The 26,434-nt window shown below is 36.8% G+C and overlaps 4 protein-coding genes across 7 annotated transcripts in view; 3 read left to right on the top strand and 1 right to left on the bottom strand.

The window, feature by feature from the left end:
* Positions 1-1,276: 1,276 nt before the first annotated feature.
* Positions 1,277-5,380, top strand: snrpf (small nuclear ribonucleoprotein polypeptide F). The gene is made up of 4 exons (XM_079867809.1): positions 1,277-1,465; positions 2,054-2,179; positions 4,186-4,250; positions 5,144-5,380. The coding sequence occupies exons 1-4, from the start codon at positions 1,463-1,465 to the stop codon at positions 5,208-5,210; spliced, it is 261 nt and encodes an 86-aa protein (XP_079723935.1). The 5' UTR covers positions 1,277-1,462; the 3' UTR covers positions 5,211-5,380.
* Positions 5,381-5,886: 506 nt separating this feature from the next.
* amdhd1 (amidohydrolase domain containing 1) lies at positions 5,887-11,441 on the top strand. The gene is made up of 10 exons (XM_079867772.1): positions 5,887-6,073; positions 6,228-6,515; positions 7,758-7,864; positions 7,972-8,036; positions 8,137-8,414; positions 9,237-9,462; positions 9,578-9,702; positions 9,846-9,939; positions 10,044-10,204; positions 11,324-11,441. Exons 2-10 carry the CDS (start codon positions 6,376-6,378, stop codon positions 11,427-11,429), a joined length of 1,302 nt encoding a protein of 433 aa, XP_079723898.1. The 5' UTR covers positions 5,887-6,073; positions 6,228-6,375; the 3' UTR covers positions 11,430-11,441.
* A 37-nt stretch (positions 11,442-11,478) lies between these two features.
* On the bottom strand, positions 11,479-21,607 carry LOC307156421 (RPA-related protein RADX). 2 transcript variants are annotated; one of them, XM_079867758.1, is made up of 15 exons: positions 20,948-21,607; positions 20,018-20,169; positions 18,652-18,823; positions 18,102-18,210; positions 17,909-18,000; positions 17,714-17,839; positions 17,516-17,623; positions 16,028-16,201; positions 15,692-15,813; positions 15,089-15,162; positions 14,454-14,516; positions 14,326-14,375; positions 12,757-13,059; positions 12,495-12,647; positions 11,479-11,796 (listed from the first exon to the last, which is right to left on the bottom strand). In XM_079867758.1, exons 1-15 carry the CDS (start codon positions 21,531-21,533, stop codon positions 11,675-11,677), a joined length of 2,406 nt encoding a protein of 801 aa, XP_079723884.1. In that variant the 5' UTR covers positions 21,534-21,607; the 3' UTR covers positions 11,479-11,674. The 2 variants fall into 2 exon arrangements, with proteins under 2 accessions (XP_079723884.1, XP_079723885.1); XM_079867759.1 differs by lacking the exon at positions 11,479-11,796 and adding an exon at positions 11,899-12,016.
* A 652-nt stretch (positions 21,608-22,259) lies between these two features.
* LOC307155522 (NACHT domain- and WD repeat-containing protein 1) overlaps positions 22,260-26,434 on the top strand; it is a 29,908-nt gene continuing 25,733 nt past the window's right edge. For all 3 annotated transcript variants that reach the window (XM_079866218.1, XM_079866217.1, XM_079866216.1), the window contains exons 1-5: positions 22,260-22,589; positions 22,834-22,887; positions 23,121-23,225; positions 23,340-23,420; positions 26,259-26,360. In XM_079866218.1, coding sequence (XP_079722344.1) covers positions 22,536-22,589; positions 22,834-22,887; positions 23,121-23,225; positions 23,340-23,420; positions 26,259-26,360 — 396 coding nt within the window. In that variant the 5' untranslated portion in view covers positions 22,260-22,535. The remainder of the gene's footprint in view (positions 22,590-22,833; positions 22,888-23,120; positions 23,226-23,339; positions 23,421-26,258; positions 26,361-26,434) is intronic.

Here is a 26,434-nt window from a genome sequence, read left to right as displayed (position 1 = left end):
TCACATAAACAACACTGTTTCACATAAACAACACTGTTTCATTCAACATTCTCACATAAACAACACTGTTTCACATAAACAACACTGTTTCACATAAACGACACTGTTTCACATAAACGACACTGTTTCATTCAACATTCTCACATAAACAACACTGTTTCACATAAACAACACTGTTTCACATAAACGACACTGTTTCATTCAACATTCTCACATAAACAACACTGTTTCACATAAACAACACTGTTTCATTCAACATTCTCACATAAACAACACTGTTTCACATAAACAACACTGTTTCATTCAGCTTTCTATGATGAGACCGTTTCATACTGTTCTATTTTTCAGTTGATCAAAAGATTCTTTTTTGATTCTCTGAAAATTCCTGGATGACTTCTTTGATCTCATTCGGATTGGTTCCGAATTGTGTTAGAAATTCCATGAAATCAAAGCCTTAGGGATATTTTGAGATCTAAATCATGTGAAATCAGCTGACAGGAAAAGAAAAGATTGCATATTTATTTGATCAAGGCGGAAAAGCCTTAAGATTGGTCAACAGGAAGGTATAATACAGGATGAAAGACAGGTCACTTTTTGAAATATTGAAAAAAAATTATTGTCTGGAATGCGGATCTGCAAAAGATTTCCGCTCTAATCCGCTAGGCTACTGTTGGCTTTCAGGCAGCTTTTAAGCTTTGATTCATTCACAAAGTACACAACACACACACATATATATATACATAGATAGATAGATAGATAGATAGATAGATAGATAGATAGATAGATAGATAGATAGATAGATAGATAGATAGATAGATAGATAGATAGATAGATAGATAGATAGATAAATCATATCTGGTGTTGCAACTGAAGAATCTCTTGGCATGTCATGTCTGCCAAGTTTACATGACATTTCAATAAATGGTAATGAAATGCAACAAAACAAAAAGAAAGAAAAAAAAGAAGCTGGACAAGTCTTTAGAAGATAAATCAACTTTTATTTATTTATTTGTGATGCAGAATTGCTGTACAAATAAAGGACACTGCTGAGTGATTTAAATTTACTGTTGTTTTTTTTAAAACAAATCTAACAGTTATATAGAGTTCTGCTTGAAAACTTAATGAATGCATTGTAAATCAAATAAAATGGTAAAATGATTCACAGTCTTCTAAAAGAGCTTTAAAAACGTGTTCTGAGTACTGAGAAATTAACGTATCCAATTAGCTTACACAAAATTGTAATGCATTTTATATCATTTCAGACGTGATTCCATGGCGTTGTTGCACGCCAGTCCTGCGAGTGGCGCTGTGGGCGAACGCGCTCTTCTCTCGCGCCGCGCGGTCAAAGTTCGCTCGCAGTCCTTCCCTCTCTCGGCGGCAAGGCGTGCGAGTGTGCTTCACTAGCTTATGCTATTTGAATAAACAATTTTTTCTTCTGCAAAACTACTTTAGCAGTACAGTCATGGTAAGTACACCCGAATCTCTTTCTTTTGGCTCAATATGTGAAGTTTTGTTTCGAGAAGCGAGGTGGTTTTCATTCAGGAATGAGCGGACAATGCGGTTGCGTGTTACGTTAGCATCTGGAACGTAGATTGGACGTTGTTTTCAGTCATTATCAATGTTGGAACATTTATCTCTTATTATCAATATTTTCCACTTGCCTTGTCACAACCTAGTCGTTTGCTCTCCATAGATAGCCTATGATAATTCAAGAATACTGCAAGACTTTAAAGCATATTAGTTAAACTGGAGTTCTTATTGTGCCTTCTTATCCTCTTGAGAATACATTTCTAATATTAACTTTAATCTTCACCAGAACCCAACTTGCATTTTTGCTATATAATAATTTTCTATTGGATAGTTATAGGAATGTACATAGTAAAAATCATAATTGTTCTTGTGATATCCTTGTAAGCATTCTACCCTAGTCTTATATGATGCTCTGTTCGTCCTGGCTTAGGTTGGAATTTTAAGAAATATTTCCCATTGAAATTTGAAGGTTCAAAATGACATGATTTTTATATCTGACACTGAACTTTGGCCTTTTCTGCAGAGTTTGCCGTTGAACCCCAAGCCCTTTCTGAACGGTCTCACAGGAAAGCCTGTGATGGTGAAGCTGAAGTGGGGGATGGAGTACAAGGGCTACCTGGTGTCGGTGGACGGCTACATGAACATGCAGGTAAGTCTCAATATAACAGACCGTTAATAAATGCATTGGTCATTGATGCTTTTGATCATACAATATCTTTACCTGTCACTACTTCTCACCGTGGCCCCACATGCATAATACCCAGTGTAACTGAAATCCCCACTCACATCTGATTTTATTATATTGACAGAGAGGTTCAGCAGTTAGTAGGGATGCACCGATAGTTTTTTGGGGGGGCTGATACCAATTTTAACAAACAACTATTGGCCGATACCGGTATTTGTCACTTGCTCTCTTATTAGAACTTTTGTCATTAAAATAGATTAGTGTTTGGATCATGATTTAGCAAAAGTCAAAAATTCATGCATTAAGATATAGTTTATTGCTGCATCATCCAATAATTTCTATTGAACATAGGGCTGCTCGATTATGGAAAAAAATCATAATCTGGATTTATTTTGGTCAGTATTGAAATCACGATTATGTAACACGATTATTTCACATGACTTTGGGAACGTGTTGCATTTATTAAAAATACACCTTTCAACAATTTTTAAATTGAAATTTTAACATTTATTGTACTTTTTGAACTGTTAAAATAAACAGATAATACTTCAAGTATTTTAATTTCCCCGCAGGTCTACCACTTATAATGCGGGAAATTCCCCCACAAACATTGATTCACTTTAGCAAGTAGATTGTATGAGTAGCCTAAATTAATCCACACAGATTATAAAATCAAATCTATCATTTTAAAACTTTCGCAAAGACGCAATTTCACAAACCGCGTGAGTGTTCAGCGGTGCTGCGTCTTCTCTCTCTGTCTCTCAAAATGGGTTGGACAAAGCAAGCGTCGAAACTGCACTCTCGCGTTTAGGAGTCGGGACATGACGGACTTGTCGCTTGCTCAATCAGGCCAGTATTGCATCGTAACTAAAATTGATAATTTTCACTTCTTTAAGTCTTATCAGTTTAAACATTCAAGCTGAGAGAATTTACGGCTTCGGGAGGGGCGGAAGTGCGTGTTCGCGTGTCATTCAGAACACAAGACAAAATAAGAGTGTTCTTGCAAAACAGAACATGGCAAAATAATCGCTTTTACTCGATTGTACTATTTTGGTGATCGCTGTGAGCCAAAATCGAAATCGAAATTAAATTAATTGCACAGCCCTAATTGAACATGGATCGGATCCATTTCAACGTTCAACAGGCCTACATAAATGCATAAACAGAACAAAGATGCATATGAAATAAACATTGCTTTTAGGTCTAACAGTAGTTTTCAAGTACAGAAATAAAGTAATAAAATGTAAAATACTCTTCATTGTATAAATTAAATATACATTAATTCTTAAAGTTACAAAAGTTATTTAGTCAAGAGTAGTGAGCATTTTCTTTTCATTTTTTTTTTTTGTCTTTTGTTTGATTAACATTAAAACAAAACATTAGGCTGCTGTCACTTTAAGAGCTGCATGGATCCAATATACTGATACACACACGTGTTATTTCTCAACTGTTTACATTCACTTAAGCCATAATCAACTGTGTTTACAAGGATACAAGACAGGCATTTTGATATGAATTAGAAGTGAAAGGGAACTCAAGCCAGTATTTGCACGCTGTCTAAAACACTGCTTTCTGGGCGCACGTGAATGTTCACGCACAACTTCTCACACATTTCTTTCCTGTCTCCTTGCGCTTGAATATATAAATTGGCAAGACTTAAATGTGTGCGACGGATAAACTTCCGCGAAGATGCAGCGCTGGCCTAATCGAGACACTGACATTTGTCCTGAGCATAGTTTACGCTGGCACCGGATAGTCCATATTGTTGAGCCAAGCATTTAATTATTTTACCCAGAGAAAAATGTTGGATTATACAACTCAGTGCCTTAACGTTAATTAATCAGCCATCTATATATCTCCCTTTTTCATAGCCGATGGTTTTAAATCAGCCGATACATCGGTGCATCTCTAATTGTTAGAAGTCTTTCTCTTTATGGGTTAATTAAGCTCTGTCTCTCTGATGCATCTAGCTGGCCAACACAGAAGAGTATGTGGATGGAGCATTAGCGGGTCATCTTGGCGAGGTGCTCATCAGGTAAGATTTTGGATTGAAAATCAACTTTGCGTTGTCACACAGAAGCTGTGTAAGTGCATTTATTCAGCAACCTGGATTTTTTAGTTTATCACGGAGAAGGATGAGAAGAAAGATTGCAGATTTAGTCGCAGGAACACAGACTGGCTGAATAACCGTTTCATTTATACAGAATATTTCAATTTCAGATCATCCGCACTTCTTCCGCAGTGTAGAGAGCTTGCACGCATGGTTGCCAGATTGCAAAAATTAGGTAAAACACAGAGCAGAGAATGTTTACTTTTAAGGGAAAAGCTCTAATTGGGGGATTTAAACTCTTGACATCTGGCAACCACAAGCATGAAAGCTTGTAGAGGCTTGTTAAAAACGGCATGTAATATTATGTCTCCTTTTTTATTTCTATGACAAAAACAAAGATTTTGGCATAGTTTTTATTTAACCACATCTTAGTTTCGTCTTTTATGGTCAATGATATTGCACGTTGATCTAGTCAGTTATGATCGTTTAATTACATTGGTGTCGTGGGAAAAAAGGAAATTAAAATTTTTAATGAAATTAACACTAGTGGTAAATAGTATTTGACGATACTTGGACGTTTTGTTCTTCAACATGAATTACACACATCCATATCGAAAATGGAAATTAAGCTGTTATGTTTATTTAAAAAATGAAACGTATTTGAGTGTTAAATGAGTGTGTGCAGTTTACGTTGTCGTCAAAGCATCGTCAAGTTGTTTACCAGACTTTTTTTACTCAATTGAAAAACCCCATAGCCAGTGGTGAATTATTCTTCCGGGTTCTGATGTAATACCGGCACCACCGTTTACGACTCTGCAATAAAAGGACGTGCATATTTTGTATGATACTACTAATGTTTTTTTGTTTTTTTCCTTCAGGTGTAATAATGTTTTGTACATAAGAGGTGTAGAAGAAGAGGAAGAAGATGGCGAGATGAGAGAATGAAGAGTGAATCGATTTCTTTTTCTAATGGGATTGGAAGATTTATTGGTTAATTTGCCATTTGTGTTAGTTTTATGTAAAGCTGTTTCTTTTTTCTTTGTAAAATTGTTAGTTTGACATTTTTCACTGTAAGAATTATTGGTGGCACGAAAAATAAATTGTGCACTTTTGTATGTTTTTGTCACTTTTGTCTGATTTTGAAGTCAACATGAAACAAAATTGACCCTACGTACTTAATGCAACAATTCATAAGTGCATGTAATTCTGAAGAAAAACTTTTGAGTCTGACTCTTCTCTGATATTATGTAATGCCACATATGGTCTGGTAAACCCCACTATCCAGTTGATTGCAGATGTACAGAATCTCTTCCCACCTTAATTGCTTCTTTTTCAATATCATTGAATATGTTTCACTGGGTAATAGGTATTAGTCAAGTGGTTCATGAATGCTAAAGTTCACTGTAAGAGCCTAATCAAAAAATCTTTTCATTTAATTTCTCTATTTTTAAATGATCAGTTTTAATTAGGAAGGTTATTTTAGAGTTTAAATTATGGATTATGTTTGTAATAGTCCATTTCAATATTTATGTGGCCACTTTCTGAGTAAAATCATTATCTGTTCCCACTAGTTTCTAGTAGGCTATATTCAAGTTAAGACAGGTTTGTTCTGGGAAATTACGCAGGAAAGAGTTGAACAACATTATTGATAGGTGTATTGTGAAGGTTTTAGAACCTAACCAAGGGAAAGAGCGCCATGTTTTATCGTTATTTGTAAATATAGGTTCCAATTTCAGCAGATTTGTGAGTGGCGAATCGATTAAAGACCGTGTGACGGACGAGTTTAATGACAAAGTTTGCTGAACAAGGTAAGCTTGAAACTTGTCAATATAGTTCACATTCAACCGAACTGCGTATGCTGAAAATGTCCATTCGCAAAATGTTTTACAGTATTGCTTATTTATTATTTTGAAGTGCAGGTAGTAAGAAGCACAACGAAAATAACGTGTTTTCCTTGTACAGAATCGGCGGAACCGAAGCTTAAGCTCACTGACCATTGAAAATTTAGCGACCTTCGGCCAGGTTACCCAATTTTGGCTTTGCTAAATATTTACCCACTCTTTCATCACTGAGCTCTGCTCTGAAACACTTGCACCAAAGTTAAACTACAATGTCTTCCAGCAGTTTCAGTCTTTTAGTCAAGAATGCAACCCAAGTGGTCTTGGTTTGTAGAAATGGTGAAAAGTATCTCACTGGGAATGGGATGCAGACTCTGGCTGTCGTTGAGAATGGCAGTGTGGTGATTGGACAGTAAGTCAGATGAATTCTTTATATTCCAGATGGGTCTGTCTCTTATTTATTGCACGTGGTAAACTCAGCATGTAAATAAGCGCTTGCAAAACTGTCTCCGTACAACATAAACAATAAGCCATTTCGTATGGTCAATATATGTTTAGGATAAAACACTAAAAAAATTAAAAGCATTGAGAATTGAATTGAAAATATAGGATTCATGCATGGCTCCCTCAAAGAGAGATTAATTATTTCAAAATACTTTAAGCAGTCAAAAATTGTCCACAAATAAGAAAATGTCCACAAAGGTCAAATGGATCCATAGTAAAGCTAAAGTAAATGTTTTAGTGTTTTCATTTGTTACCATTATTTAAGTACATGTAACTTTTGGACCTCTAGTGGTTAAAAAGCAAAGCTTCATGCATTTCGCGGGAAAAAACATTGTTATGGTTGTGTCGGCTCTGCGTGACTGTGAGGATGAATATTATTAATAGATAATGTTTTACAGTGAACTCTGTTGGAGAGCTTCATGTGGGAATTTATCTGTTCAACAAAATGCCTTACCTGTTGTCGAGTAATAACGCCATCTCCGCCTCACTTTTACAATAGGCCTAGATCAAATCCTTCAGTTCTCGCCATCTCTGAAAAGCCCATTTTGATTCTCGTTTTATTAGGACCTGTGTTGGCATGTCAACCTTTCTCTCTAGTTGTGACAACTGCCACCCATACACTCATTTGCCTACACCAGAGCCTACACCATATATGCGGCAAAGTAGCCGGAAACACGTTTCTGTTTAGGATGACGAGACACGTACGGGCGTTTGACTTATGTACGCAATTTCCCGCGAAAACCACCCCGCCAGGTCTAAAATATAATCACTTATAAAAGTCTTACCATAGTAAATCAGGGGGAAAAATAACAGAAGAATTGATTGTGTGTTGACTTACATTTTTGTTAATTTTGAACAAAAAAGCCTATATAGTGTAGGCTACCTTTAACTATATTAGTTAACACGAACTAACAAAACACTTCTACAATATTTATTAATCTTAGTCAATGGTAGCTTTAACATTTACTAATACACTTTTTAAAACCCAAAGTTATTTTTGTTAACATTTGTGAATGCACTGAACTAACATGAACAAACAATGAACAAGATCTATAGGACTACTAACTAATGTTAGCAAAGACATAATTATATATATTGTTTAAAATTAAGTCAATGGTATGTCCTCATTGAGCTATATGTGTGTGTGTAGTGATGGACTAATTAAAGCTGTTGGATCAGTAGACATCATTGAGTCTCAGTTCAAAGGAGCAAAGTTTGACAATGTTCTGGATGCTTCTGGAATGTGTGTTCTCCCAGGTAAGTGTTACATCTTCCACCCAAAATAAACAGTTGGACCCCTACTGTTGGCAAATCCTTTAAAATCCTAAATATAAAGATTAATGAATCTTAACATAATTTTACAGGTCTGGTTGATGCACACACACATCCAGTGTGGGCTGGAGACAGAGTGCATGAGTTTGCCATGAAGGTTTGCTTTCATTTAGTTCAATCTATCTCTCCCTTTGCATTTTGTGTGGATATGTCTTTAAGTCTTGGTGTCAGAGAAGATATCTATGTTCTGTGTACAGCTGGCTGGTGCCACATACATGGAAGTGCATGAAGCAGGAGGTGGGATTCATTTTACAGTGGCACACACTCGCTCAGCAACCCAGCAACATCTATTAGCTGGGTTACAGAGCCGTCTGGAGCGCATGATGAGAGCTGGGACCACGCTGGTGGAGTGTAAGAGTGGATATGGACTTGAGATGGACACCGAACTCAAGATGCTGAGGGTGATCAATTCAGCAAGAAAGTCACTGCCAATCGGGATATCGGCAACATACTGTGGAGCCCACGCAGTACCCAAGTACACACTCTTACAAAAAGATTTTATCATAGACTAAATTGTTCTAAGCAGTTTTTTTGTGATAAATGTTTTACATGTAGGTTATTGTAGTCATCAAATTGATTCTTGCCAATCCTAAAGTTTCTGAATAAACTAATATAAGACACACACTTTTTCAGATATAAACACACAATAATATTAACTAAAAAAGGAAAATTCATCCAATTTTGAAGGTTAGATAGACAGACAGACAGATAGATGATAGACACAGACAGACAGATAGATGATAGACAGACAGACAGATAGATAGACAGACAGACAGATAGATAGACAGACAGACAGACAGACAGATATATAGATGATAGACAGACAGAGATATATTGACAATTCTCAAAAGTGACAGTAAAGACATTTGTTAGAAATTATTTCAATTTTAAATAACTGCTATTCTTTAAAACTTTCTATTCATCAAAAAATATAAAGCAGCATAACTGTTTTCAACATTGACAATAATAATATATATTTCTTAAGCAGCAAATCAGCATATTAGAATGATTTCTGAAGGATCATGTGACACTGAAGACTGGAGTAATGGTGCTGGAAATTCAGCTTTGCATCACAGGAGTACATTTTATATATATAAAAAAAAAGTATATTAGAATTTAAAACAGTTTTAATTGTAATGATATTTCATAAATTTTATCATTTTTATTGATCAAATAAATTCAGCCTTGGTAATCAAGATTTTCAAAAACACTGAAAAATCTTAACGACCCCAAACTTTTGAACAGCAGTGTAAACACCTCTTAATTTGCATATCTTATATTTTCTTTGTGTATCCAGAGGTAAAACTATGGAAGAAGCCACTCAGGACATTGTGGCCGTGCAGTTGCCCAAGATAAAAAAGCTAATGGCTTCAGGTGATCTGCAGGTGGACAACATTGATGTGTTTTGTGAGAAAGGTGTGTTCGATCTGAACTCTACGCGTTGCATTCTCCAGGCTGGCAAAGACATGGGCCTCAACATCAACTTTCATGGCGATGAACTCCATCCCATGAACTCGGCACATGTATGTTATGTTTGCACACTCACACAATTCTAGTTTCTTGCATACATGCATACACCGTTCAAATGGTGTTGTTCTTACATAATCTTTGTCTCCTCTTTGTCTTCCAATCGAACAGCTTGGGGCAGAACTTGGCGCTTTAGCCATCAGCCATTTAGAAGAAGTGACAGATGATGGAATCGCTGCCATGGCAAAAGCTAAAACATCCGCCGTCCTCCTACCCACCACTGCCTATATATTAAGGTAGATATCCACGACGTTGATGTTCTCACCTTCCCTTTCCTTTTCTCTCCAATCAATTATCAATGCAATTAAATAATTTGCAACGCTACAATGCAATAAAAAATAAGAGATGATGGATTTGATTCTCCTTGTGTTTGTCTAAGGCTTTCTCCACCACGCGCGAGAGATATGCTTGATGCTGGAGTCATAGTGGCCCTGGGCAGTGACTTCAACCCCAATGCCTACTGTTGCTCAATGGTGACCATAATACACTAATAACATCATATTAATGAACATATGTTGGCAGTAGAAATTTGACCTGGCCACTCCATATAATTCCATTTTGTCTGTTTGTTCATTAGCCTATGGTGATGCACTTGGCCTGTGTGATGATGAAGATGTCTATGCCAGAAGCGTTGGCCGCAAGCACTATAAACGCAGCCTACGCTCTCAACCGTTCGCAGACGCACGGGTCGCTCGAAATCGGGAAACAGGGAGACCTCGTGATCATCAATGCGCCACGGTTAGCTCACACACATACAGTAGCTAGAGATCTACAGGGGCAACTGCTGAATTCTTATGTTCACAAGTTGGGGGTAACTAACTACAAGTAATGCAAATTATGTAATTAGATTACTTTTGTTCAAGTAACACATTACTTTCAAATTTACATTAAAATATCAGAGTTACTTGTTTGCCATTTATTAACTGACAGCTCTCCTGTCCAGATGTTAAGAGAAATCGTAAGTGCGGTGGCGTTGTGTGCGCTGTGTAAACATGAATATTCCTCCTCAAAATTAAAAAAAAAAAACTGAAAAGTAAACTTAGAATGCTTCACAAACCTGCAGTAATTAAATGATAAATAACACAAATATACTTTACTTTATTAACCAATGTCTTTGCTGCGGATGATCCAATTCAACCAAACTAATAAGCGAAAATGAAGTTAGCCATCTGGTGCTCTTCGAGTGTCGGTCAAAAATTACAGATTCGTTTTCCCAATAATATGAATATATAATATTGTGTATTTTTAGGGGATTTTATGATACTAAATTATATTTACACTGTATTTATAATCCATTCATTCACATTTTGAGACCTGAAAAATAAATTTCCAACTTAAACTGTCATAAATCTTGAATGCGTTAGAGCACAGACTTAAGTTTGGTCTCTTTTCAAAGACGAGCTTTCAGTAAGATTTTGTTTGGCCGCAGTACCAAAAGTTTTCATTAGATGAAATTTGTCTGTGTTAGATAAACTTTTGTTTAATTTTTTGGTTTTTATTGCTGAAGTGTTGAATTTTCTTCTCTTGCCTCATTTCACTTTTGGTGTGAAAGGGCCTTTACATTTACTGAACTTTTTTGTTATTTTATTGAACTCAGAAAAAGTAACGCAACACATTACTTTCCCATAAAAACTAACTAAGCATCACAATTAGTTACTTTTTCAGTGAGAAACGCAATATTGTAATGCATTACTTTTAAAGGTAACTTTCCCCAACACTGTTTACAAGTTGTTTGAATAAGGCATAAAAATGGTTCAATATATGAAATCAGTTATTGAGATTCAGATTATGACTGGTGTTTGATGGGAGTTGTTAAGGGGGTTGTTATAATTTGAGTTCTCTTTCCCTCTGTTGCAGGTGGGAACATCTGGTTTACCAGTTTGGGGGCCATCAGGAGCTCATCAAATATGTCATAATCAAAGGCGAGATTGTTTATGAAAATGAAAAAGTCTTGACCCTTTGAGCATCATGCACCACAGTCAATCCCTCAATGAAGCCAGCGCAACACAAGATTGTGTGGTAAAATTTTATTACCATGGATAGTAAACCTCATGGAACCATACTCGAATACTCAATAATAAAATTAAAAAACATGTTTTGTTGATAAAATAAATAAATAAATAATATATACATATATAGGGTGATTTTGTTTACAGCAGCTGTATAAAATCATATATATACAGTCCTTCCATCTCCAGAACGCTTCTATCATCGTAAAGGAAATGCTCGGTTTAATACCAGTTCCATCTTCTCTGCTCCTAATGCACACGCGTCTAACACACACACTAGTCTTTGATTGGTCAACTGATTTGCAGTGGCAATCATGTCAGCTGTTGGAGAAGAAAGAGAAACCAGATTTAAATGTTTAGCTGTTTTATACCCACAGGAAATGAAAGAGATCAAATAAAGGATTAAAACAAGAATTGTTTCCTTTTGAATCATTATGGTTTTATTTAGGGGGTTTTTTTCCTCCAAATTTTAATTGTTGGGATCCATTTTATGATCTATATTACATCAGAGTACATATACTGTAAGAAGCTTCACCAGACACTAGGGAAAAAAAAGGGATATTAGGGGATATTGTTCATGGCAATATGATTAGAAAAAATATGATGTCCTGCCCATTACTCTTAGAAAAAAGGTTCTATATAGATCCTTAAAGGGTTCTTTATGGATTTAGTTTTAATTAATTAATTTTGTTTGTATTAATTTTTCAATTTTAATTAAATATTATGAATCAAATGGCTTACTTTATCACTAGAAAAAACAACAACATGCTAAACATGAAAATATTATGCAGTCATTTAAGACATTTCACCTTATGTAGAATCTTTTGGCATAAAGGGTTCTTTAAAATTGAGGGGGGTTTATATAGAACATGGTGTACTACACTAGTACTACACTAAGTTTAGTAGCTGAAAGCATTGTCAAATTTGCTCAAATATGACCATTTTTGTTTTAATGGATTTATGAAAGATGTGTTTCGACACTGAAATTTGTTCTAAATAAAAAAGGCCTTCATATTTACCGGGGCTTGGGGGCGGGGCATGTGGTGAAAACCCTCCATGTGATAGGATAGACTCCCAAGAGTTATCATGTGACAGGGGGAGGGGCATCCAGTGCAAGTTTCCCGGGGAAGCAGGCAGAAAAAGAGCGTCAAGCATCACTCCATCTGATAAAGCTGTGCACACAAGGGAAATAAAAACATTTGATCACAATACTACAAACACACTGTGACTGACACTTTGACTTAACAGTGTTCAATGCAAAAAACAAATTGCAATGTGCACCTCTCATTGTCAGAGTGAAGTAGCCAGTGTAGCAGGAGGCGGGGCTAAATGACTCCAGCTCTCTCTGTGGGAGGAGCTTGTGAAAGTTGTTGACCTGCATCCCCACGGCAACAGCCTGAACATGTCGTCGCTCGTAACAAAAAACCCGTGGCAGAGTTTCAATGGCGACCCGTGTCAGTCCCAGACGTGAGGTCATGGGACTAGTGGGCGGCGTCGAGAACTCTTCCTCGTCATCTTCATCATTACTATCATCATCCTGTTCTCCGACTAGAAACTCCATGGCGCCATCAAACAGAGAAAAATCTGCAGGGCACAGGGACACACCGATCTTTCAATAGAAATTCAATGCAAATCTGAACAAATTCACCAATAACTGTTCTGTTAAAGGATTAGTTCACTTCAGAATTCAAATTTCCTGATAATTTACTCAACCCCACGTCATCCAAGATGTCCATGTCTTTCTTTCTTCAGTCGAAAAGAAATGAAGGTTTTTGAGGAAAACATTCCAGGATTTTTCTCCATATAGTGGACTTCAATGGGGTCCAACGGGTTGAAGGTCCAAAGTGCAGTTTCAATGCAGTTCAAAGGGCTCTACACAATTCCAGACGAGGAATAAGGGTCTTATCTAGCCAAACCATGTCATTTTCTAAAAACAAACAAACATTTATTTACTTTTTAACCACAAATGCTCATCTTGCACGTCCACGACTTCACACTTTACGTAATAACGTTGGAATGGTCAGGCGGTAACCTGACGTAGGCGGAAAATGTAGGGTAGGGCGAAAAACTCCCATCTCATTTTCTACTCCAACTTTAAAATCGTCCGACATCGTTGTTTTGCTTTTAACTAGTTTTTTTTTTTTTTGTAAAGGGCGTTTGACTTAGTCTTTGCATGTTCGCTTTGTAAACACTAGGTCGGTACTTCCGCCTATATTACGTAATGAGTGGCGCATTACAGCTAGTGCAAGACGAGCATTTGTGGTTAAAAAGTATATAAATGTTGATTTATTTATTTTATATATATAAAATGACATGGTTTGGCTAGATAAGACCCTTATTCCTCGTCTGGGATTGTGTAGAGCCCTTTGAACTGCACTGAAACTGCAATTTGGACCTTCAACCTGTTGGACACCATTGAAGTCCACTATATGGAGAAAAATCCTGGAATGTTTTCCTCAAAAACCTTCATTTCTTTTCGACTGAAGAAAGAAAGACATGAATATCTTGGATGACGTGGGGGTGAGTAAATTATCAGGAAATTTGAATTCTGAAGTGAACTAATCCTTCAGAAACCCTCTGTTGATCCGACAGTCCGCGGGCGGGGATACAAAAATGCGGAAGTACAATCTGTAGTTTCATGAAAGCCATAGAGCTGTCAAAAGAGTTTTGCTGATAAATAAAAGGGACTTTCTTGGTCCAGTTAACACAGAGAATGAGTAAACACTGTTCATTTACTACCGACACTATAACAATACAAAGCAGAATGAAAATCGGCAAACTTGCACCCAAGAACACCCGAGAATTTGTATGGTTTGTGTGATTGTTAACAACGCCACTGCATTCTCTTACCCGTCTCTGCGTCATCCTCTGTTGCAAATGGTTGCAGAGGTGGTGCCAACCTGAGAGAGAATGAATTATTATTATAATTATTCTTCTAACAGCAGTTCTTCTGTATCAGACAGAAACACACTCTTTACCTCTTTCTCGGGCTAGTACTGCTGAAAAGTTTGCGCTTCACGGGTGTCCTGTGAGGTTCAGACCTGCGGTAAAAACAATTGTAAGGGACAGTTCACCTAATAAAGATCCAATCTCATATGCTTATGTTTCTTAGAAAATCAAAAGGAGGGCTTTAGCTGCTCTTTTCCACGCAATGACAGTGAAGGAGAACGGTCACTGTGATTTTGCCAAGTAAGACATGTTCCTGGATCAACATTTCTGTCTGAAAATTTATTCCTAACCCTGACCCAACCCCTAAACCTAACCCTACCCATAAGTTATCCCTAAAATCAGAGGGAACTGATGGTGAATAACACTGATGTAGAAGCACCTAACCCTTGTTTTAAGCCTAAACTTCACATAAACTCTAAACTTGTCCCTCAAATCTGATTGGTTGATTTGAATGTTGTTTCAGGATCAGCAAAGATGTCGATCCAGGATCATGTTGTATTTACCGAAGGGGAAGAGATGCTGTCAAGCTGCTAGCTATCGAATCTCATTCACACTTCTGCTTCTGTGTTGTGTTAAGTTACAAGACATACAAGAACATTTTTGATCATTCCTGGATGAACTATTCAATACACATCATATCAGAAACCCAAAACAACACACATACCCCTCTCTCTGCCGTGGCACTCTAGGGCTGAGCGGAGCCGATGGGAGATCTGAATACTGTGTTCGCCCATTGTTCTAGAAAAGAAAAGAAAATAGAGATATAAGAGAGGTGCATTATCACTCAAGTTTGGAGTCCGTAAGATTTATTTATTTAAAGAAAGAAATACTCTTATTCAGCAAGAATACATCAAATTGATCAAAAGTGACAGAAAAGACAATGCGGTTTTTTTAAACTTTCTATTTATCAAAGAATCCTGAATAAATGTTTCACAATATTTGATGATATTGTAATTTTTAATACCATTACTAACTGATAATACTAAGAATTGTTTCTTAAGCAGCAAATCAGCATACCAGAATGATTTCTGAAGGATCATGTGACCCTGAAGACTGGAGTAATGATGCTGAAATGCATCACATGAATTACATTAATATATTTAAATAGAAAACCTGTAATAATATTTCACAATATTACTGTTTTTTTTTTTTAAATCAAATAAATGCAGCCTTGAGGCTTCTTAGAAAACATACAACCCCAAACTTTTGAACAGAGTATGTTGTTGGCTGTATAATAGTGTGGGTTATTCGTTGCTGATGTATGTACCTCTCTATGGTGGTAGCAGGCTGCAGTGACCACACACTGAAGAGCAAACTGTCGTTTCTCTCTATAATTTAACTTCTCACACTCTAATTTCATCTCTCCTCCACTGATGAGACCAGCCTCCCCTGCAAACACACACACACTAAAATTAGCCACAGGAAGAGCTCCAAGTGAAGGTATCAAAGAGGTACAGCAACACATTTGAGTATCAAATACATTTTTTCCACACTAAACTCGACAGGTTGCCATCAGAGAGCGTTTTCTGTGCTCGGTCCAATCATCTTTTCATAAACACTGGCAAACTCTACAAACATTCACAAGTTGTATTCTGCTTCTCACCTTGTCTGTTTTCCATGAAGCTATTCAGTGAAACAGGAAGTGGTGGGTAGCTGAAATATCCTCCAATCACAGCTCTTTCCAGCAGGCCGCTCTCGTCGACCTGCTTCAGCCAGTGAAGAAACTGGCGGATGGGCCGGACACCTCTGTATGGCATCACGGGGTGAGACCCTGTGCCTGTTTTCATGTTTGCAAATGATAGCAGAGGATTCTACCAATTCTGCAAATAAGTTTACATTCACTACCATTCAAATGTTTGGCGTCTGTAAGACTTTTTTAAAGGGGTCATGAATTGAGAAATCAAATTTTCCTAGATCTTTTGACATATAAGAGCTGGAGGTCATTGTTCTGAGAGACATTTTGTCTTTATTTTAAACTTTGTCATGTAAGTGTGTGTCCAGTAGGGGTCCCTCTTCAGTAATTGGTTACAGAATATAGCTGGGAACCTTTCTTCAGGTAACAGGTGTTGGTGGAGGGAAGGTGCACACAAATTTTTGACCACTACGCTAACTTATGCTATGCAAGTAGGAAATCTGTACTGGTGAAGGACTGGAACTGTGGATTTATTGACTGTTTGTTTGGATTCTAGCTTGAAATGAGGACCAGTCACGGTAAAATAAATCTACGACTGTGAGCATATTAACTTGTGTGTGGACATTGCAGTGAATAATAATGAGGGCATGCGCATCCATTAACAAGCACCGTCCAGCATCCCTCATCTGCTTTAAGTAATAGTGTTGTACTATAAAATATTTAGTAAGTTTCAGAACTTTCAGTGCAACGAAAGACCGTCTCTGCAGAAGATCAACGTACTTTATTAACTTTATTTGCTACAACCAAGACTCATAAAGCATATGTAATGCGCATAAATGTTTCACAGTTGGCAAATGTCTCAACTATCTAACGAGATAAACAACCTTATGTAGCGTCTTCGTTTTAACACTAATATAATGTAGTAAAATACAATACTACTTAACAAATACGCAAGGATTTATGTATTTGTCGCAGACTGGAGTATTCTAAATATTTGAGATGTATGTTAGCTGTCTTCTGATTCAGGATCAGACTCTGGCACAAACATGTATAGATGAATTTCAGCGGTTGCCATTTTTCTAAATCAGAAGTAGTTCAATATTATTACAATTTAGAATAACCAGTTTCTATGTTAATATATTTTAAAATGTAATTTATTCCTGTGAGCAAAGCTGAATTTTCAGCTTCATTAATCTTCAGTGTCACATGATCCTTCAGAAATCGTTTTAATATGCTGATTTGATGCTCAAGAAACATTTCTTATTATTATCAATGTTTTTGTGGGAATTGTAATACATTTGTTTTCATGATTAATTGACTAATATAAAGTTCAAAAGAACGGCAGTTATTTGAAATTCAAATATTTTGCAACATTAAGTGTCTTACTGATCCCAAACTTTTGAACGGTAGGGTATATTATAAGTCTGATCTATGAAGGTGTTTAACTGTGGTATTTACCTGTGCAGTAAATCTGGGTTAGTGACGTGTTGGTGAGATATTCAAAAGTTGTAGCTCTGTCAACTGCACTTCTGATAAGCTTTAGTCTGGTGCAGACAACCAGTGCCACTGAATAATCATAAAAAAAGAAACAATACAGTTTGTCTGTAATAACTGGACAGAGATGGAGAATAAAAAAAGACAATAAAGTGACCGTACTTGGATAGACGCGGCTGTGAATGTCAGGCTGTGATGTGGAGAAGAGCTTGATCATGATGGGCTTGTCTGATGTTCTATCCACAAGTTGGAGCCACCGATACTCCTCGATCTCTGACCTTTGCCCATCTGCAAGGAAAAAATATTTTATTATTTAATATATAAAAAGCATATTTAAGTGTGTACCAAACATCTCACCTTTCTTCCTGACACGTTCTGGGCGACCAACAAAGATCACCACACCGATGACATCGCAGATGTGGCCTTGAGGACAACTAGGAAGCTCCTGCCTATAAAACATGATCACATATTACATTTATCTGTGCTGTTACATTGTCGATCTCAATGTAAGACTCCAGAGGATATTGAGATTGTGATTTTGTGTGCATACCTGCAGATGAATGAATGAGGCAGGTTTGGCAAAACCCAATCTGGAGAAATCTGGTTCTTGGGGATGATGGTAATTTGAGCAGTGGGGTTCCTGGAATTAAGACTGATCTCTAAAGGAGGAACAGATGATGGTAGAATACAAGATGTTATAAATGAGAACAAATATCTACATCTAATTCATATACTGCAACATAGGCCCTGTTATTACAAAGCGTTTTGGTATGACTCGTCTCAAAATGATTACTTCAACTTGTTGATGCTAAAAGTGGCTCTAAAAGCAGCTGAATCATAGGGTGTACTTAGTTTTTCACACATAGATTCTCCATTTTGGCTTTATTTTTGTTGAATAAATAATGAAACGGCGTAATGCTGTATGTCAAGTGTTGTTATTCATCTGAGGTTGTAATTTTAAGACCTGCTAAAGACCAGACGATTTTTTATTATGTCCTAATACAAAACCATAGATTTCAAAGTGTTCATAGAATACTTTCTTCTTCACATGACTGTATATGTTATAACTTCAAATGTGAGATGGCTATAATTCTTCCTACCAATGTGTGGCTCTGATTCCTGCCCCGTGCGGCTGCCGTAACTCTCCTTGACTCTGTAGTGACGCAATCGTACAACTTGACCCGGATGTAGGATTCGGTACCATTCCAGACAGACTGTGTTCCACAGCACAACACAAGCAGTGGACGAGCCATCACCGACCTGCAACTCTGCCTGAGAAAAACAGATTGATGGAAGGAGTTACTTTCAATGTCAAACCAATGTTGTGATACTTAAAGGTGCAGTGTGTAGTTTTTAGCGGCACCTAGTGGTGAGGTTGCGAATTGCAAACAACAGAAGTTACGGTGGCCGACAGGAAAAGATGTCGTCGTCTGAGACAGCAGAGATGATTCAGTAAAACTAAATGTTATTGTGAATATTATTGTTACTTGTTCATCATTGTGTCAGTGTTTTATTCGCTGACTTTAGCTAGCTTCTTTGCATGAGGAACAACATAGTGACGAAACGCGTTTGTCCGTTTAGGGCTACTGTATAAAAATGGTGGCGCAAAATGGCGACTTAACATGTAAGGGGACCCGCAGTCTATGTAGATAGAAACTGCTCGTTCTAAGGTAATAAAACCATAACGGTTCATTATGTAATGTCTTTATACACCACTGAAAACATAGTTATTATATGATATTGCATTTCTGTCAACAGATCCTCCTAAATATTATACAGCGCACCTTTAAGTGATGTCAGACATTGCTTACTATGACAAACAGATAACTATTCGTTTTGAGAAAAACAGTTGATGGGAAAGTTGAATGAGCGGATGAGAAAGTCCTGAGAAGAATTTTAAAGAAATATAGTTAAAGCCCCCCTGTAGTCAATAATTGTATCCCTTAAAATTCATCTTTGATCACTAAAATTACATATTTAAACATTTTTCCTTAATAAAAAATGGCTTGAATATAACTCTAGACCTTTGCCTCATTTAATATGCAGTTCTATGAATATGCAAATTAGCCCCGCCTCTTTGGTTCACTGCAGTTTTACTTATGAATTTGCACATGATTTGTCTTAAAGCATATTGAAAACACCACATAGATAATCAACATTAAAGGCTTGATTTTCACCACAGGAGGACTTTAAATCTTTGCCGGTAAACATAATAAAAAAAATTAAAATCAGGTGCCAAAATATAAATCGACGACGACCAATACAATAAAATCACTAATATGAGCCGATATGATCCAGAATCCCATCTCTACTTCTTAGTAGATTCTTTCTTACCAAAGCAACTTGAATTCTTTCAGAAACTAATAAAAAAACAATATTTATCATATTACATATTTTAATATGACCAAGTTCCTATAGGTACCAGAAATTTGCATGGAAAAGGAAGTCTTGTATTTGACCTCTGACCTTATAGGGACATTCACACTTCTGATCTGCTTTCCCATAATATATCAGTCTGGATTTGTGAAGGATCCGCACACACAGGGCGCCCCGGTACCGGCGAGATCCACTCAAGAAACGCCGACGTAATTCTGCGAGTGAAACTGTGGACCCGATATCTGCCACCAGACACAAAAGCATACGCATGAACACCAATAACTCATCATATTAATATGTGGCACTCATCTTACTGTTTTTTAGAAACACTTACTCCTATTTAGTCATACAGGTAGAGATGCCTATCTGGACGGCATTTTTGAGCCGGATATGTGGTGTTAAAAGAATTGTTTTCCCAAAAATTCAGTCATCATTTACTCACCCTCACGCTGTTTCAAACCTTTCTGCATTTCTTTCTTTCTTCTGTGGAACAGAATATATTTTGAGAAATGGCTCAGTGACTTTTTTGTTCATACAATGGAAGTCAATGGTCATCAAAATTGTTTGTCTTCTTATATTGAACACAAAAGATAATTTGAAGAATAAGGGGACACAAACATTTGATGGGCCCCATTGACTTCCATAGTGGTTTTTTCCATACTATGGAAGTCAATTTGGTTATTCTCATATTCTTCAAAATATCTTCTTTTGTATCCAACCGAAGAAAGAAATTCGTACAGGTCTGGAACAACTTGAGTGTGAGTAAATGATGACAGAATTTTCATTTTTTTTTTTTACTTACCGTTTAATGTTAAAGATTTACTCTTTTTACCTTATTTCATTTGTTTTGTTTTACTAAGTGTGATTTTCAGTGAATGTTATTGAATCCAATTTGGATGAACCTAATACAAGTATTTTAGAAGGTATGCACTATGGTGCCCAAGTTAAATGTTTATAAGAGAGTGATTCCCTCAAATGCAGCCTAGGTAGACACAGCTTACAGCCTTTATGAACACACACCATCTATGTCATCTCCAGAGTCCTCAGCGTCGGGCTCAGAGGGGATCGTGTCCCGCCACATCTCTCCATAGAAGTCGCGGTTATTCCACAGCGGCAGGTATGAGCTTCTGCGGGCTCTGAGCGGGTGCGTGCTCGGTTCGGTTCCCATCCACGGAAGGGACCTCACGTTGACGGAGGAGAGCGCCCGAAGAGCCGCGTCCCCCCCGGAGAGTCGGTCCACCTCCAGGCTGCACACATGGAAAGAGTCACCGTCTTCCCCGCGGCTGAGCTCCACACTCCGTACGACGGAGCCGCAGTGAAGTTTATTCACGCTGATGAGTCTGTTTATCGCGGGATCCAGAGACACGCGGATCTTACAGTCTCCATCCGTGATAGTGGCGTCAAACAGACTCTCTGACATCGAAATACTGTCCGGGAAACGGACGCCGAAGTCTGCGTCTCTGCCGTAGCGCTCCAGAGAGATCACGTAAAGCGGTTCCGAGCGGGTTCGTGCTCGCGGGGAGGCAGACGTGCTGGATATTAATCTTTTTAGGGTTTTTTTGAGTGTGCAGCAGCACTCGGAGGAACTGCCTGACAGCGCCGCCATGTCTGCGCGACACAATAACAACACCGCCGCAAAGCATTGTGGGAGATTGAGTTCAGCACCGAACGATAGAAAGAAAACGAAAATAATGAATAATGCATTGCAAGAAAACGAAAAAAAAAAAAAAAAAAAAAGAAATAATAAATAGACAAAGAAAGAAAGAAACAAAGTAAAATATTAAAAAATAGAAATATATAATAGAAAAAGTATATTCAATTCATATCCTATGATTTATATCTGAAGAAAAAATATATGAAGAGCTACATATATTTTTATATCTGCAGAATATTATACTAATATATATATATATATATATATATATATAGAGAGAGAGAGAGAGAGAGAGAGAGAGAGAGAGAGAGAGAGAGAGAGAGAGAGAGAGAGAATTAAATTACTGAAAAACAGAAATCCAATAGAAATAAAAATGTATGATAGAAATATAACATTTAGTTCATAGGCATATGAATGATATATATATATATATATGTATATATTATAAAGAAGGATTAAATAAAAAACAGATACTGAAATAAATATAATAAATAAATAATGAAATATACCTACACGTATAAAGATAAAGCAGAAAACTATAAAAATATTTAGAACTACGAATTATAGCCTATAGAATAGAAAATGAAATGCACGTATGAAGATAAAAAAAAATCAATATATAAATACAAAGGCCTTTCCAAATTTATAAAGTTTGACAGCAGTTTGAAATTCACCGTCTTCTGTCAACGTTCCCATGACAGTGTGTTATAATAACACACGCAGAGCGCCAACTAGCGGTGATTGTGCGTCGTTGAATGACGCTCCCTTGTCTTTCGCTGAGTGAATGAACGGGCAGCTCCTCAGAGTTGGTCCGGGTTAGGTGACATGTAAGCGGAATTTAAAGAAGACACATTAGTGACCGCAGTGAATGGATGCAACTTAGGCCGATTCGCTGTTCTTTTTACATGAAGTTCAGAACAGACGTCCAGTGTTTGAAGCCTGCTGTCCGGTGCCATGTGGACATATTACAGAAATGGAGTTGTCCCGAAAAGAAATAAGCAGAAATTGGTAAGACTGTAATGTATTTTCAATTCAATATATTTTATAGTGTTTAGTGTTTAAATGTGTTGTAAATGAGTAGTGCAATATTGTAAAACGGATAATTTATTTGTTTGATAGCTAAACTTTTGAATTAAAAGCATTAAAAGTGCATGATATAGGCCTACATATTAAAATAAATAGACACAGTCAACTCTCATAATCATATAACAAGTATACTCTCATATAATAAGCTTGTGTTACAACTGAACAGGAAAATGAAGTTGTCAACCTTCCTCCCATTTCCAACGGGAAGTCATCAATACTGGTAAGCTTTTTTACTGGTTAATGTTTGTCCTTTTTTAATTAATTAATTAACAAATCCCCTGCAGTCGTGACAGTTTTCTTCTTCCGCAGTGGAAGGCTTTGCATCAGCTGTAACACAATCTGTTAATTTAGGGTTGCTAATTCGGCTTCTTGTGTTACTTTGGGAAGCCAAACATGAGCTGTTTGTGTAGCACACTTTGTTGCTCCCTCATTTAAGATGCATGACATGTTCAGGATCCCCACACCAAAGGCCAAACCACAGCCCGGAGACTACAGGAGCTGTTCTTCTCCCAGGATCTGAGGGATCACGGGTCCCGACACAGAACCGTCAGGAAGAAGGTACATGTGGAACTCCAGAGAGATTATAGAATTTATTCTACTTGAAATGCATCCTATATTTGTATCTTGTACGATTTACAGTATGTGCTAATGATTCTCTTTAATATGTAATAGAAAAACAGTTTAGGCCATCAGGTTTTTCCATTATCCAGAGTGAGTGTGGAAACAGAGCTGGAAATCACAGCACACCTTAAAGTAAGTTTGAAAAATGAATGAAGGTTTCAGAAACTACTTACCAGTTTACAAAAGTATGTTTTAAGAACATTCTGCTAACATTCCCATTAATTTCTGAAAAGTATTATTTCTGAATGTTCTCTTAACCTTCAAAACATCCAGTTTTTTAAAAGTTTTTTTTATATGTATATGAATGAACAGTCCATTTTATAATTCTTCAGACATTATGGGAATGTTTAGCCTGGGAAAACCCAGACAAACTTCCGGGCAAATTTAGATTTGCTCTGCAAATAGTCTGGCAAAGAGCCTATTCAAGCCGATTTCTAATCCGCCGAAATCGAGGCACCAATCAGAAACTTTGAGGCGGCCTTTACAAGATGACGATCGCTCTGATTGGTTTTAGGTCTATCCAATTGCGCCCAGAGGCATTTGAGCGACGTCCGTTGATGAAGCCACCAACTTTTAAATGCATTATTATATTCAAATTGCAAACACATGAGGACAGTCTCCATGAAAGACCCACTGGCATTACAGACAAACTTAAACTGCAAACAATTATTATAAGAATAAAATAAAATAAAAAAATTGACATGACAATTGAGCTGACAGAGACACTCTCATTCACCTTTTAATTTACAGTATAAAAAATTAACTGACATGATATTCTTCATAACATCTCTTTTTGTAAGTCTTCATGAATATGGAACAAAATACAGGCAAGTGATAAGACTGTAAGTTAATACCTAATAATAAAAACAGCCCTGACTACTAAGCTCGATCAAGCTTTATTCCATGCAAAAATAAATCATCACATTACTGTAATTATATTATTATTGTTAATATTATTGCTATTATTAGTAGTATTGCATTGTCTAATAAAGAGATTTACTGCTAGTTATTTAGCTCCAGCTGGAGAACATTCACCTCTCACTGGCTCGTCTTGTGCCGGGGTGTTTCCTCTTTAAGTGCTTTAACATGCACGTTGTGCTCCCGTGAAAAGCAAGTTCCGCCTTGCAATTATTGCACATGACAGCATTCTTGGTTTGAAGTTTTGTGAAACTTTCACACACCTTGCTAGTTCGGATTCGTTTGCACTCCGTCATAATTCGCGCTGTGTTTTCTTCTACCGCAATAGCATTTGTAACGGCTGCATTACACTCTAGCGCTACAGTGTCGTAGCGGTCAAATCGCGATATTGCAGGCCCTTACATTAGGTCACGTGAGATCAAACGACTACTCGACAACAAAGATATTTGTCGACAATTTTTTATTGTCGACATTGTCGACAATGTCGACTAATCGTTTCAGCCCTATCCGATGGTGACGCCCCTTTGGAAATGAGTTATTAATGAAGCTTTGCCAGACCATAACTCAGTTACTACCGAGAATGGTCTGGTTTTAACCAGGCTAGGGAACGTTATTAGTAACATAAAACATTAGACAAACTAAAACATTTCAGAAAAAAGTTCCATGAACAATATATAAATAACAATTTTATGCTAACATTTTGTGAGCATAATTAAAGACTAGATCACTTTTAACGAACATTCTTGTTAATGTTACTGGAAGAACGTTTATTCACAACTTTGAAAAAACCTTGCCAGCAGTGTTGGGGGTTTCAGATTACTTTTTTCAAGTAACTAAAGTAACCCATTACTTTTAAATTTACAACAAAATATCTAAGTTACTTTTTCAAATAAGTAATGCAAGTTACTTTTTCACATGTATTGACTGACAGCTCTTCTGTCCACATGTTGGGAGAAATCGTGAGTAAGTGCAGAGACGTTGTGTGTGAACAGTCCAGACTAAATGTGAACAATTTACTCATCTTACTTGCACAAAAACAGATTCAGTATTCCAAAAAAATAATAACAACATGCAAACTTAGAATATTACACAAACCTGAAAAAATATAAATTTAAATAATATAAATCTCATTAATCTAATCAGTATCTTGACCAATGACGCTGATCCAATTCAAACATACTAATAAGGAAAAATGATTTTAGATAAACATCACATTTGTGGTTCCTTTTTTTTTTTCCTTTTTTTTTTTTCCTGAAGACACTGTTCGAAATCGCGTACTGAGTAGGCACTACATTTTAATTTGAACTTACTTTACGACTGTTGAAAAAGTACATTCTGTATAGTATGAATATGAATATGGGTAGCAAGTATGAAATCCAGATGTACTACATCCGCCATGTTGTTACTGTCACATGACCTACCAGCGTCAGTTCACTGCCATGCATAAATCCTCTCCTGTGGCATCATGGGATAGTTAAGTGCCCATCGAATGCACACTTTAGAATCTCACCGGAAGTAATAGGTCATCCAGGTACTTTTCACTACTTTTTTTTCAAATACAATAATTTTGGATATTTCGCATACTGTAGCAAAGTATTTGATTTCGGATTCTTCTGCAGTCCAGAACGGCAGCACAGCTGAAAGCTTTGTTTGACCTCGACTGTACAGGCGTGAATTTGCATTTCTGTTTGCATTTGCACTTTTGGGTGGTAAAGGGCCTTTACATTTGCATTTGTTACAAATTGCAACGCATTACTGCCAGAATGTTAGCCAAAGTTCAGAGAACGTTCCCTGTTAGCTGGGTAAAGCCTAATCTGGTTTCGGATAGATAATTAATAATGACTATTAAAATGCTTAGGATTTTCTTAGGACTAATACTGTGTGTTTATTGCTATTTAATTTTTTGAATAACCCAAAGGCCAAAAAGCTTATCAAGATTTTTTTCTTTTTCAAAGGATCATCTGAGTTTGAAAAATTCTAAAAAAAGAAAACCTAAACAAAGAAAACAATTAGTTAAATAATGATTACGTTTTGGGTCATTTCTTTGTCCAGTACCATTTGCACCAGCGCCACTCAAAGGGAATCACTCAGGATTCATTTCTTGAGGAGAAAGGAGCAGTAGCGTTTCAGAAAACAAAAACAGTTTTGTTCAAGGTTAGTATGATGTGTTACTGTTTTTAGCATTTATTATAAGCATTATAAGCACAGAGTTTTATGTAGGCATGATG

The sequence above is a fragment of the Squalius cephalus genome, assembly GCF_949319135.1.
Source record: "Squalius cephalus genome assembly, chromosome: 3".
NCBI lineage: Eukaryota > Metazoa > Chordata > Actinopteri > Cypriniformes > Leuciscidae > Squalius > Squalius cephalus.
This window is presented reverse-complemented; position numbering and strand designations above follow the sequence as displayed.